Source organism: Podarcis cretensis (assembly GCF_951804945.1).
Source record: "Podarcis cretensis genome assembly, chromosome: 2".
Classification (NCBI taxonomy): domain Eukaryota; kingdom Metazoa; phylum Chordata; class Lepidosauria; order Squamata; family Lacertidae; genus Podarcis; species Podarcis cretensis.
In genome coordinates, this window is record NC_137171.1 from 70,555,999 (window position 1) to 70,568,838 (window position 12,840).

The 12,840-nt window shown below is 42.0% G+C and overlaps 1 protein-coding gene across 5 annotated transcripts in view; it reads left to right on the top strand.

Annotated features, from left to right (window-relative positions):
* The window catches only part of KDM3B (lysine demethylase 3B), a 40,614-nt gene extending 27,990 nt beyond the window's left edge, over positions 1-12,624 (top strand). For all 5 annotated transcript variants that reach the window (XM_079964307.1, XM_079964308.1, XM_079964310.1 and 2 more), the window contains exons 17-24: positions 991-1,162; positions 1,412-1,502; positions 1,613-1,743; positions 6,740-6,859; positions 7,579-7,718; positions 8,125-8,301; positions 10,401-10,535; positions 11,393-12,624. In XM_079964307.1, coding sequence (XP_079820433.1) covers positions 991-1,162; positions 1,412-1,502; positions 1,613-1,743; positions 6,740-6,859; positions 7,579-7,718; positions 8,125-8,301; positions 10,401-10,535; positions 11,393-11,473 — 1,047 coding nt within the window. In that variant the 3' untranslated portion in view covers positions 11,474-12,624. The remainder of the gene's footprint in view (positions 1-990; positions 1,163-1,411; positions 1,503-1,612; positions 1,744-6,739; positions 6,860-7,578; positions 7,719-8,124; positions 8,302-10,400; positions 10,536-11,392) is intronic.
* The last annotated feature ends 216 nt before the right edge of the window (positions 12,625-12,840 follow it).

The following is a 12,840-nucleotide window of genomic DNA, read 5'->3' on the forward strand; positions in this document are numbered from 1 at the left end:
AAGCACAAAAATTCATTTCTGGAATAGGACGTGATACCCTTAGAACCCTGGGATTCAGTTAAATTACAGCAACAAGTTTTGGGCCCTTATGGTTGGGAAATTGAGCTAGATAGAATATGGATAATGCCTGATGAACATTCAGAACTTGGCTGGGTTGACCAGGATTTCCAGCAGCCAGAAGCTTTGAATTCAGTGCTTCTGTTAAAAAGGTAAATATATTGGGTATTCTCAAAAGATGGTCATCAGCCCATAGATTTCAATTTGTATAAAACTAGAATAGCTTTTCTTAGCACAGAAGTTGGACTTTGATTTTTTAATCCATATATAAATTTACGAAACCTACCAAAATATTAGAAATACATAATCTATAATAACATATAATAGTCTTAAAATTTATCACTATAAGGTATTACCTACCTAATTTGAATTTACATTATTTAATTTTTCTTTTTTATATTGTATTTATACAAAATGATATCTTAGCAACCAGAGCATATCTGTTATTACCTCTGTTTTGTTGTTTCATACAATCAGTGACTTCCATAGTTGCTTCTGTTTCTGTTGGTGCCTGTAATTATTTTTGCTGCTGTTAAAAGGTCTACTAATTCTGAACGCTCCCTCCTTATAACTTATTTAAGGCAGCCAAGTAAAATATACAGAGGATTAGTGGAGAATATATGTTCATTTTGTTTATCTGAGTTGCAGCCTTCCTGCAGAAATTATTGTTGTTTTTCTTCTTGAACAAGTCCATCATTTACGAATCCATTTTTTAAAAACAAAATGACAACAGCTTGGTCCTTTGCCAACATTTCCATCTTTTACATTTTCAGACCAGAAATTTTTTAACGAATAATACTGGAAACATAGTGGTTTCTTATTTTCATTTTGTCTGGCTATATTTTTATGAAAGATTATAAATTAGTAAATAAAAAATAAAATGCCTTCTGCGAATTGTCATTTTGGAATAATACCTCCTCTTTCTTTTCACAGCCTGTTTTAGTTTCTGGTGTTCATAAGAAGCTGAAGCCTGAACTCTGGAAACCAGAGGCCTTTAGTCAAGAATTTGGAGATCAGGATGTAGATCTGGTCAATTGTAGGAACTGTGCCATAATCTCAGATGTGAAAGTGCGTGACTTCTGGGATGGCTTTGAGGTCATTTCTAGTAAGTGCCACCTAATTTTGTTGATATTATTTGTGAAAAGTTATCTATCACATCAGTGTAGTCTCTGCCCCAACTTATGACACTATTAATGTCATAGCTGAACAGGAGATTTAAACCCAGATCTCTCATTATGGATTTAGGTTTCATTCTTCCCTCCCTTACTCCCAAAAAATCCTGTAGATTTCATAGGAAAAGCAAACTAATAGCGATAGAACAACATACAAGCCAAGTAAAACTATTTCTTTTCAGAGCGTCTAAGATCTGATGATGGACAGCCCATGGTACTGAAGTTAAAGGACTGGCCTCCGGGAGAAGATTTTAGAGACATGATGCCAACAAGGTAAGATACCTTGTTACTCTGGGTCTGGGCCTCTGTAAGAATTGTTGGTGTTCTAGCAGTGTATTCTTCTTGCCTTTGCCAGTGTCTAACATGGTACTTGCCCTTTTCAGGTTTGAGGACCTAATGGAGAACCTTCCTCTCCCAGAGTACACTAAGAGGGATGGAAGACTGAATCTGGCATCAAGGTTGCCAAGCTACTTTGTACGACCAGATCTGGGTCCCAAAATGTACAACGCATATGGTATGTAGACCAGGAGAGCATAATTTTGTCCCTACCCATAGTTTGTGTCTTATGAAAGTATATGGACTGAGAAGTAAATGAGTTAGATGGATTATTACCCATGTGAGTCATAAAATTAATTTGTTTCCTTTAAATCTGTTTGCTTCTAATTAAAAGTATAATGTCATTAGAAGTGGAATATAATTTGGTAATTGTAGACTAAATGGAATCAGACAGTGTTGTCAGAATCAAAGAGAACTTTGTAAAATGAAATGATGCTGTGCAAATAATAATAATAATAATAATAATAATAATAATAATAATAATAATAATAATAATTTTTTATTTATACCCCGCCCTCCCCAGCCAAGGCCGGGCTCAGAGCGGCTTACAAGCAATAATAAAAACAAGATGAATGATTACAACTTAAAAACAAAAAATACAACATTAAAATAATGGAATATTAAAATGTAGCCTCATCGCAGGAGGAGAAGGAAAAGAAAAAAGAAAGAGAGGGAGGGAGGGAGGGAATCAAATTGGCTCCAAGCCAAAGGCCAGGCGGAACAACTCTGTCTTACAGGCCCTGCGGAAAGAAATCAGATGCTGCAGGGCCCTGGTCTCATGAGGCAGAGCGTTCCACCAAGCCGGAGCCAGAGTTGAAAAGGCCCTGGCTCTGGTTGAAGCCAATCTAACTTCCTTAGGGCCTGGAACCACTAGGGTGTTGTTATTTATGGACCTTGAGGCTCTCTGTGGGGCATACCAGGAGAGGCGGTCCCGTAGGTATGAGGGTCCTAGGCCGTGAAGGGCTTTAAAGGTCAAAAGCAGCACCTTAAATCTGACCCTGTACTCCACCGGGAGCCAGTGCAGCTTGAAAAGCACTGGGTGAATATGCTCCCATGGCAGAGACCCCGTGAGGAGCCTTGCTGCAGCATTCTGTACCCGCTGGAGTTTCTGGGACAGCTTCAAGGGCAGCCCCACGTAGAGCGAATTACAGTAGTCAAGCCTGGAGATGACCGTCGCATGGATCACTGTGGCCAGGTCGGGGTGGGAAAGGTAAGGGACCAACTGCTTGATGCTGCGAAGGTGGAAAAATGTTGCCTTGGCTGTTGCTGTAACTTGCGCCTCCATGGAAAGGGAGGCGTCAAGGATTACACCCAAACTCTTAACAGAAGGCAATGGCACTAATTGGGCCCCCGCAAGAGAAGGGAGTTGGTCCCTCATCCCCATGCCATCCCGACCTAGCCATAGGACCGCTGTCTTCGAAGGATTTAGTTTCAGTCGGCTCCCACGAAACCATCCAGCCACAGCTTCTAAGCATCTGGTCAGTGTGTTCGGGGCCAAGTCGGTGTGGCCATCCATCAGCAGATAGAGCTGTCATCAGCATATTGGATTTCAACACGGTCTAAGGGATCTAATGAAGTTTTTTTTAAGAGTGGACACACCACTGCTTCCTTCAGTTCCCTTGGGAATGTCCCCGTGTCCAGGGACAAATTGATAATTTCAACCAGGGGGGTCCGCGCAACATCTGGACACTCCCTAATCAGCCAAAACGGGCACGGATCAAGGAGGCAGGTGGTGGGCCTACCAACTTGGAGGAATCTATCCACATCAGTAGGGAGTATCTGATCGAAATGGTCCAATACTGGACCTGAAGTCAGTCGAGGGGCCTCCAGTTCAGTCACAGTTCAGTCCAGGGAGGTCACGGCAGAGCAACAGGACTTTCTCCACAAAAAAGCTCGCGAATGCCTCACAGCTGTGGGTCGAATTTGTGCTTAAATTTGGTTGTCCTCCTAAGGACGTTATTGACCTAATTATTCTAAAAAGTTGTGCCGGGCGAGAGCTAGCGGATGCAATGGAAGCTGCAAAGTAAGATTTCTTAGCAGCTTTCATAGCCATCTCATAGGCTTTCATAAGCGTCCTATAAGATGTTCTTGAGGCTCCATCATGAGTCCGTCGCCATACTCGCTCTAGCCGTCTGAGATCCCGCTTCATTTTCCGGAGCTCCTCAGTAAACCAAGGGGCCCGGTTTCGACGGGGTCGCAGAGGGTGCTTAGGCGTGATCTCATCTATGACTGCCAAGAGCCGGTTATTCCAGTCCTCAACAAGGTCATCTAATGAGTCGCCAGGAGGAGCAGGGTTCCGCAAGGCTTGTCGGAATCTATCAGGATCCATCAGTTTTCGCGGACGAGCCCAAATAGGTTCGCCACCCGAGCCGGGGAGGAGCGGGAAGTCAATCTTGGCTTTCAGAGCATAGCGATCAGACCATGGCACTTCCACAGCGGGGAGCATGATCACATCTATGCCAGCCCCTAAGATCAGATCCAGCGTGTGGCCTGCTTGATGAGTGGGGCCCAAAACAAACTGGGAGAGCCCTAGTGTTGCCATGGAAGTCACTAGGTCCAGATCCTGTGAGGAGGGAGCGGCATCGGCATGGACGTTGAAGTCTCCCAAAACCAGTAGGTTTGGGAACTCCAAGGCCCAGCCCGCCACCACCTCCAGCAGGTCTGACAGGGTGGCTGCAGGTGTGCTGGGTGGTCAGTACACCAGCCAGACAGCCAAGCTCTCCTTGGTGCCCCACACGAGACCAACACATTCAATGCCGGAGATCGCTGGTGATGGCAGAGCTCTGAAAGAGCAGTCCACTCGGAATAACAACGCTACTCTTCCCCCCCGACCCACAGTCCGCGATTGATGGAGGACAGAGAAACCTGGGGGTGTTATCTCATGTAGGGAGACTACTTTGCCTTCCTGTACCCAGGTCTCCGTCACGCAAGCCAGGTCAATCCCCTGCAAGACAAAAAAGTCACGCATGGTGGCGGTTTTGTTGCCAGTGGGCCTGGCATTGCACAGCACCAATGACGGAGGTGTGTAATCCTTGCTCTCCCTACCCTCATCCCTTGGGATGGGGCGTAGATTGGAAGGGGTTCGAGGATCACCGCATCTCGAAACCCTTCGCCTATAGAGATATCTAGCCCCACCGCCATTCCTCCCTAGCCCTTCAATTGTGGAAATCCCAGATCCCATACTAGCCTCCCCAATAGATGGGTAACATCCCCTCAATAACAAGTCATCCTTGGGCCAGGACTCCTGGGTCAAAATGGTATGGGAAAGAGGTGGAGGTCTGATAGGGTAAGTATCCCTAGAAGATAAAACCCAACCAACCGCACCCCAAGCGGGGGGGACAGTCCCATTGTGTTTCATTAACTGTCAATCCCCCTCTCCCTCCTGGGTTAATTGGAGGATTGTTGGTTCTACCTGTGGCTGTGGAAGTATAAATGAGGTATGTGTTATAAAATATGGATCACTGGCCAACAAAGAGCCAGATTCGAATTCGGAAGATCTGTCCATCCTCTCGCCAGGAGTACAGTAGAGAAGGCTGATCATTCTGATAAGTTTTTGGAATATTAGGCAAAGGTCCAGATGTAGATTTGGTGCTGGATATCTCCAGATTGTCAGCAACATAGAGTTCTTTAGGTGTTGTTGCCATAGAAATGTTGGAGGCGCCAAATTCCTCATCTAATCTGGTGTCATTTGAAAAGGGAACAGGGTGTTACCACTGATGTCTTTCTATGGCATAAAGAGCTGTTGGACGTCTTTAAATATTGTGCTCTAGGCTCTACTGTCCTTATATTTTGGGTAGAAATCTCAGTCTTTATACTCATTAGCCTCTTCAGGTCTTGTAATTCTAGGCTTACAAAGTTCTTTTCTTCCTTCGTGCAATTAGTATTTCTAGTGTTGAGCTTGGTTTCCTTTATCCGCATTAGCTTTGACTCAATGCAAGGGACCAATTGCCTCCTAGTTTCGTCCTTAAATACCCTCAGTGGGCAGAGAGAATGGAACCACTAGAAATACTAGAAATAGAAATAGAGAAATAGAAATAGAGAATGGAATCAGGTAAGAGAACTCAAGGACCCATGCCCATCACACTGAAGAGCAGATGAGTTTTTACACTAGTTTATGTATCCATATTCAGTTGCATCCATGTGCTCTTAACCTGTAAAAGGACTGTTTTCGTCTGCTCATCCCAATGAGAGAAGCCCCTGAGACTCGCTGTGATCAGTTTGGAAGTTATTTTGCAGATAAAATCACTCACATCTGCTCTAACTTGGATTCCAGTGTTGGAGCAGATCTGGGTATGGGATTCAGGAGCATCTGCCTGTCCAGTTTTGATGAGCAGGTTTCAACTACTATTTTCCAAACAAATAGATGTGATTCTTGGGAGAAGAATCCTCAACCCTTGTCCATCTTGGCTGGTAAATCTGCCTGGCCCAAGTTCAATAAGCTTTTGCTAGCTGTGGTAAATAGATCACAGAAGAAGGGGCTATTTCCTTAAGGGGCTAAAGGAAGCGTTGATCGTCAACTCCGGAAACATGTTTTGATGCCCCCTTGTTCTGTTGGCTTGGGAAAACCTGATGTTTCAGAACAGACTTTGTTATTGGCTGAAGGTGATTGGCCTGGATTTTCCTTTCTGCTGGTGTTTCTAGGACACCTATTAAGAGCTGAGTCCTTAGTGGTTTTTCTGTGTGCATTTTATTTTTATCAGGTTGCGTGCCACTTCGAGTGTGGAAGTGGCTGTGATAAAAAATATTCAATAAAGTGCATTTGTTGATTCGAAGCAGTGGACCATAACATCTGTTTGTACTAAGTGCTGCAATTACAAAGTGATAGGGAGTTTGCACCTTAAGTCTGGCTCCTTTTATAGTTAAACATGCATAGCAGGTGCCCTTATGATGCCCTCCAGATGTTGCTGGACTACATGCCCCCTCATTCTTGACGTTAATGTCTGGGACTGGTGGGAGTTAAGAATCCAGTGACATCTGAAAGACATCATGTTGGCTACCCTTGATATCTAATCAGCAGAGATCAAGTATCTCTGCTACTGCTCACGTTATCATGGCTAATAGCTGAATATTCTCTGTGAGGTGATATACTTTGAATGTAGCATAAAAAAGCATACCTATAACAAGTAGCTTCAAGCTTGCTGTCATCGTCTCTCTTCTTTGCTTCTTTTTTGTAGGACTGATAACAGCAGAAGACAGAAGAGTTGGTACAACCAATCTGCATTTGGATGTGTCAGATGCCGTTAACGTCATGGTGTACGTTGGAATTCCCATCGGGGAAGGTTCTCATGATGATGGTAAACTTCTAAGATAATCTTTTTCAATGTTTAACTTAACTTCTGAATCTCCCCCTAGATATGCAAAATATTGCTTATATTAGGCCTGCACCATTTAATTTCTTTTTGTTTTGATTTCTTCTCTGTTCTTGTGTTGCTCTTTGCACATTGGTAATACATATGAACAAAGGTAATCAGAGGACAAAAAAGATAGTTCAGCTGCAAACTGGAATGCCTAGTCATGTGAATTTACTCATGAGTAGATGTATCAGTTTCTCTTCAAATAAGATACCTGTCTATTAATCATGCAGAACATTATAATAAGCAGAGTACTGCTGTGAGGTGCTAACTCTGCCAGGATGAAACTTGGATGTGGAGTCCTGATTGAAAGTATCACCTGTGCACAAATGCAAATGTCACCAGTTTGATGCATTTCTTAGGTTATATATTTGTGATATATGGATAGTGCAAACATAATATATGATTTTTAGGCATACATAAGCACCCTTGCAGGCTTGAAATGATGTGCTCTTGACAAAGGGAACAAATTTAGTGCTTTTTCCAGAATTACGAAAGATAATATGATTTGGTCTTTTCAAATTTCCTAACTGTCCTGTAACATTAAGTAGGATAACTTTCTTAGATAATTTCTTATGGCTGTAGTTTTGTGCTTCCTTGAATTCATTTGATTGTTACACATTACACTAGAAAGCCATGCAACTTACTGATGTGAATTTCAGAGGTGCTGAAAACGATTGATGAGGGAGACGCTGATGATGTTACAAAACAGCGAATCCATGAAGCAAAGGAGAAGCCTGGAGCACTATGGCACATTTATGCTGCTAAGGATGCTGAGAAGATCAGGGAACTTCTTCGCAAGGTGTGATGGTTGGATGTTTCAGGAGTTTAATATTTCACACATTCAATAATAATAATAATAATAATAATAATAATAATAATAATAATAATTTATTATTTATACCCCGCCATCTGGCTGAGTTTCCCCAGCCACTCTGGGCGGCTCCCAATCAAGTGTTAAAAACAATACAGTATACTTTCTGATAAAACTTGTGTCCCAATATTTTAATTGGACTGCCCTAAAAACCTTGTTGAAGAGTGGAGTATTCATGCCCTAAATAGTCTGGGAATGGACTAGGGCAGCTGTAAAGTCCACCTTAGGCAAAGCTAAGAATTTCATCATAAAGTAACTTGCGGTTGTTTGCTGAATACAGATGAAGAAGAAATCTGCAAGTAGGGAGCATTAAACTCTGATACATTTGTATTAGGTTGGTGAAGAACAAGGACAAGAAAATCCTCCAGATCATGACCCAATCCATGACCAAAGCTGGTACCTGGATCAGACCCTCCGTAAGCGTCTGTATGAGGAGTATGGAGTACAAGGCTGGGCAATAGTGCAGTTCCTGGGAGATGCTGTATTTATTCCTGCAGGGGCCCCTCACCAGGTGAGTGTGGAGTGCTAGGGCCCAAAAGGGTAGGGCAAAAACTTAAGAGCATAAAACAAGTTGTTCATGAAGCGTTTCAAAAAGAGCACAACTTTAGAATGTGACAGGTAACAGAATTTTCAGAAACACTGTACAATTGGTTAGGTTGGTTTTCCTGAGCTTTTTCTGTTGCGGGGCGGGAACAAGTTTAGAGTACTGAAAACCTGCTGACTGTGCTTGGTAAAATTCCAGAAGCTGAAATAAGAACTGAGAGAACTCTAGTTCTCAGAAGTGTCAAGTTTCAGTACCTTACTATAGAGTTCCATGTCTACTATTCCTGGGTCTCAAGCTCCATATGTTTTTCTCAAAAATTTATTCCAGTTCTTGAAAGGGTTGGGGGGGGGGACCACATTCCTTGAATACGGGAAACTTGAATAAATAATTAAAAGTAAAATATCAGCATATGCGCTTAGCGTGTTTACTTTAGTGTAAATTCACTATCTGGGATTCTTAGGTGAAGCAATAAAATGTTCGTTGTACATTCTGGGTGCAGCTAGTTATTTGAGTCTAGCAAGGATTCAGTAACTTTATAGTGCCTAGCACCCAGGTGTGAACCAATAATTTGTTTTCAAACTAAAACTGTTCCCTCATCCCAGCTCTGGATCTTGTCTGCTTGCTGCAGTTGTATCCTTTTATTACTCTTATACCAGGATTGTGGTACCTATGGTGCTCTGAATATTGTTCAATTCTATCAGCTCCACCCAGCATGACCAATGGTCAGGAATTACTGGAGTTGTAGTCCACAAACACGTGGAGAACTGGGGGTTCCTCATTCCTGTTTATACCACTGAATTCTTCAGTATTCTGTGAGCAGAAGAACAGTATATAAATATGTTAAATAAGAATTCGAACTTTATTTACAGTGCAATTCTCCTTGCAAATTTTAACATGCACGTCATAAAGCATAGGTGTATGCTAAAGTGGTGATAATTATTTCTGCATGATTGCCAGTTGTTTCAGGAGGCAGTTAAGCAGCAGACGTAAACTTTGTTTGGCCTAATATGCCAAGATATGCACAGGCCTTCTGCTCTCACATGTAGCCTCCTTTTTCCTTCAGTTTGCAGAACACAGCAATTAAACTCAGAAATCCACAGTTAACCAGAGTTTGCTGTTCATCTGAACCTGGAAACTGACTCGTGCAAAGTGGCCCCACTAAATTATTCCAGTTTTCTTATCTTTCTCTCATTCACTTGGCACCAAATCCTATGCTAGTCCAGTGAGTCTCTCCATTTTCAGGAGCAGCTTATGGAGGAGCAGTGGGCCTTGGGGGTGGGGAGCCATAAAGCCCTGTTCCAAGAGTCCTCCTTTGGACTGAACCCTGTGCCTACCAGTTTCAGAACAGGGCAGGATTTTAAGCCACTATTTAAATATCTTTGTTTCTTCTGAAGCTGGTAACCATAGTTTCTTGGTTTGGATGAAAAAGGAAGTTGGTTAGTTGGAGACTTGCAAGTTGGAGATTGCAGAATGTAATAATGAGAGGGCAGAAGGTTTCTGTGCATCCTGACTTATTTAGCTGAGAGATGATTGCCTGAGCTTGGTCATCTCATCATTTGGTCATCATTCAAGGGACAGTGAGAAATTTGTTTTCCAGAGTGATCCGCCCCACTCCTAACTTTTCTTACCCAACGCTGGTTTTTTATTATTCCTATCTTCATTGTGAAGAACTGTTTTTCTCCACTTGTTTTCTCGGTTTTCTTGATCTTGGTTATTATTGTCATCTTGGTCTTCCTTTAAAAGTATTAACTTGAAGCCTCATCATTTTTTTAAAATATAAAATGACCCTAGAAAAAATAATCACATATTTCCCACACAATCTGGCCTGATTGATGAAACACTGTTATTTGACTCATAGTGCAAAGTCATTATTTGAATGGAAGGCAGTTTGGAAAACTTACTTTGAACATCCGATCTCTTTCTACCTGTTAGATGTGGCTCATGAACACACTGAAATAGCATTTACCAATCTTATTTATACTGCAGAAAGCAATATTTTGAATATACATTGGATTGTTGAGTTTTGATGTTTATCTAGCACCCGGTTCTGCTGCTTATTTTTTCAGGTTCATAATCTGTATAGCTGCATTAAAGTAGCAGAAGATTTTGTATCTCCAGAACATGTGAAACACTGCTTCCGCCTAACCCAGGAGTTCAGGCACCTGTCTAACACTCACACAAACCATGAAGATAAGCTGCAGGTAAGCATCTGTTTTCATGGAACAACCTCTAAAGCACATATCAGATTTGGCAGAAAGTATTTGCAAAATTGCATAGGGTTAAATTTGACTAAAGTTATAAGCTAGTTGCTGGCCATGTTAGCTAGGGCTGCCATACATTGGCAGGGGGGTGGGGAATTGATGCATGGGAGGGAATTTCTGAAAGGTGGTGCTTTGTCCTGGATCTTAGGCAAGTCACTTGAAAAATTATGGTGGTTTTTGGCATTTTTTTATTAAAAAAAGGGTCAATGAACTTGGGTTTTGTTTACTTTTTGAACCCTGTGTTAGCTGAATGAATTCTTATAAAATGGGTTGAACCTAAAGAAGGGCAAGAAGAACTCCACTGGGGCTTTCCTGTTTCCTCTTCACTGTAGCCCCCTGCACTTTCAAAAGACCCCTCTGGATGCTCTGGAATGGCTTGCAGTAGGTCATAAGGAAGGCTGCCTTGTGGGGGTGCTTTTCCACTAACACACTATACTTTTGGGTGCAATCCAACTTAAACCAGTATCAAAGGCTTAGCCTGTTGCTAAGAAAAGATTATCATAGTAGATGTGTACATGTTTTGCCAAAAAAGGGGGGGAGGGCAATTAAGGGGTTCTCCTGACTAGTTTGAGAGGAGGGAGATCAGCATTCATATTGGAATGTAATATTTTATTGGATGCTTTTCGAGTTTGATCCAGTATCCTTGTAAGAAGTATTAGCAGCTCAGACACCTTCCCATATTCATTTATGAATACAGTGAATTAATAATTGAGAAACTCTGGCGTGTCTTACATAGTAGGTGGAAATGACTGTTCAGAGTTTTGATTTTCAGTGTCTTCATTTTCTTCTGTTTGCAGGTGAAGAACATTATCTACCATGCAGTGAAAGATGCTGTTGGCACACTAAAGGCTCACGAGTCCAAACTGGCTAGGTCGTAGGAACTGGTGATTCCAAACACACCCCCTCTGGAGTCATTTTTTTGCTCACAGTATAGAAGGGGAGCGCACATACCTGCCTGTGCAGGAGCCAAACGCTTCTCGCTAAGAGATGCCATGGCATTCATTACACTCTCCAGCCACCGTCTTCTATGCTGCCTCAATACTAAGGAAACTAAAGGAAGGTCACTATAACATGCAAAGATTCCCACCTAATGAAAGGTGCTGTGTCCCTTTCCTGTGGCCTTTTGCAAATTTAAATTGTATGGAAACCATGTGGTGTTCCTGCCTATTATGAATAGAACGTGTGAACCTTTTTCATGCCTAGTTAGTCTTTCCAAGAAGTTAGAAAGAATGATGTGAAGATGGACATTCTCTTGCAGACTTAAGTAGCCAACTCTGAAAGAGTGCGATCACCAGGAGCCCAGCTGCTGAAGCAGGTCCTCCTGAGTCTGACACAGGCCAAGGAAAGAAAGATGTTCTTCATGCTCCCTTTTTAAGAGTTCGCTATACACTGTAGAAACGCAGAATCGCAGAGAGAAACCACTTTTTCCCTGATGGCTCCAGGATTTAAAAATGTGTATTTAGTGAAAAACTAGGTTTGTAGTGAAACAGTATTTCATGAAAGTAGATATTTTTAGAATTTGAAATACCACAACTGTTCCTGGGTTACAAGGAAAGGCACATTGTGTTTAGTCTTCCTTTCAGTAAAACCTTTCAAGAAATGATTCTTAGAAATAAATCCAAATAGCACAATTGGCCAGAGGAGAGCTAAAAGAAATTGACTTCCAACACCAGTTTCCACAAATGCAAGGGGGGGAAAGAACTTTTATGTTTTGGAGATGTTGTACATCTCTCCCTAAACTGGCAAACCAGGTAATAGTTCACCAGTTGTCAGTTCTAGATTGGGACTTATACTTCCCAGAGCTAATTTTCAATATCAGCTTTGTCCAGAAATATTTTCAGTAAAATGTTCCTGCTTGATAGAGTTGTATTCAGAATTGTCACCATTGAACTGATGGATTCCATTGTTTGACTGTACATTGGGACTATATCTACCTTCTATCCAGCTGTACTGTAGTGCCACCTGCAGGCCTGTTAATATGTTCACGGTTATTTCATTTTTTAAAAAATAAAAGTCATTTACTGTAGAATCTTCTTTAAACCTACACTGAATCTGTGCAAGAGGAATTGTGGGTTGGGCTAAGGAAGTGCCTTTGCTTCTGAGCTCCCACTCCTCTCCCATAACTCTGAGAGCTGCATTCATGCATATTTTTCAGAGGCAACTTCCAAGGTTTGCTGCACCGTTTCCCTTCAGTACCTAGTAATAATGACCTTTTTTTCAGGAGGCAGCAAAACTGCAACATGGT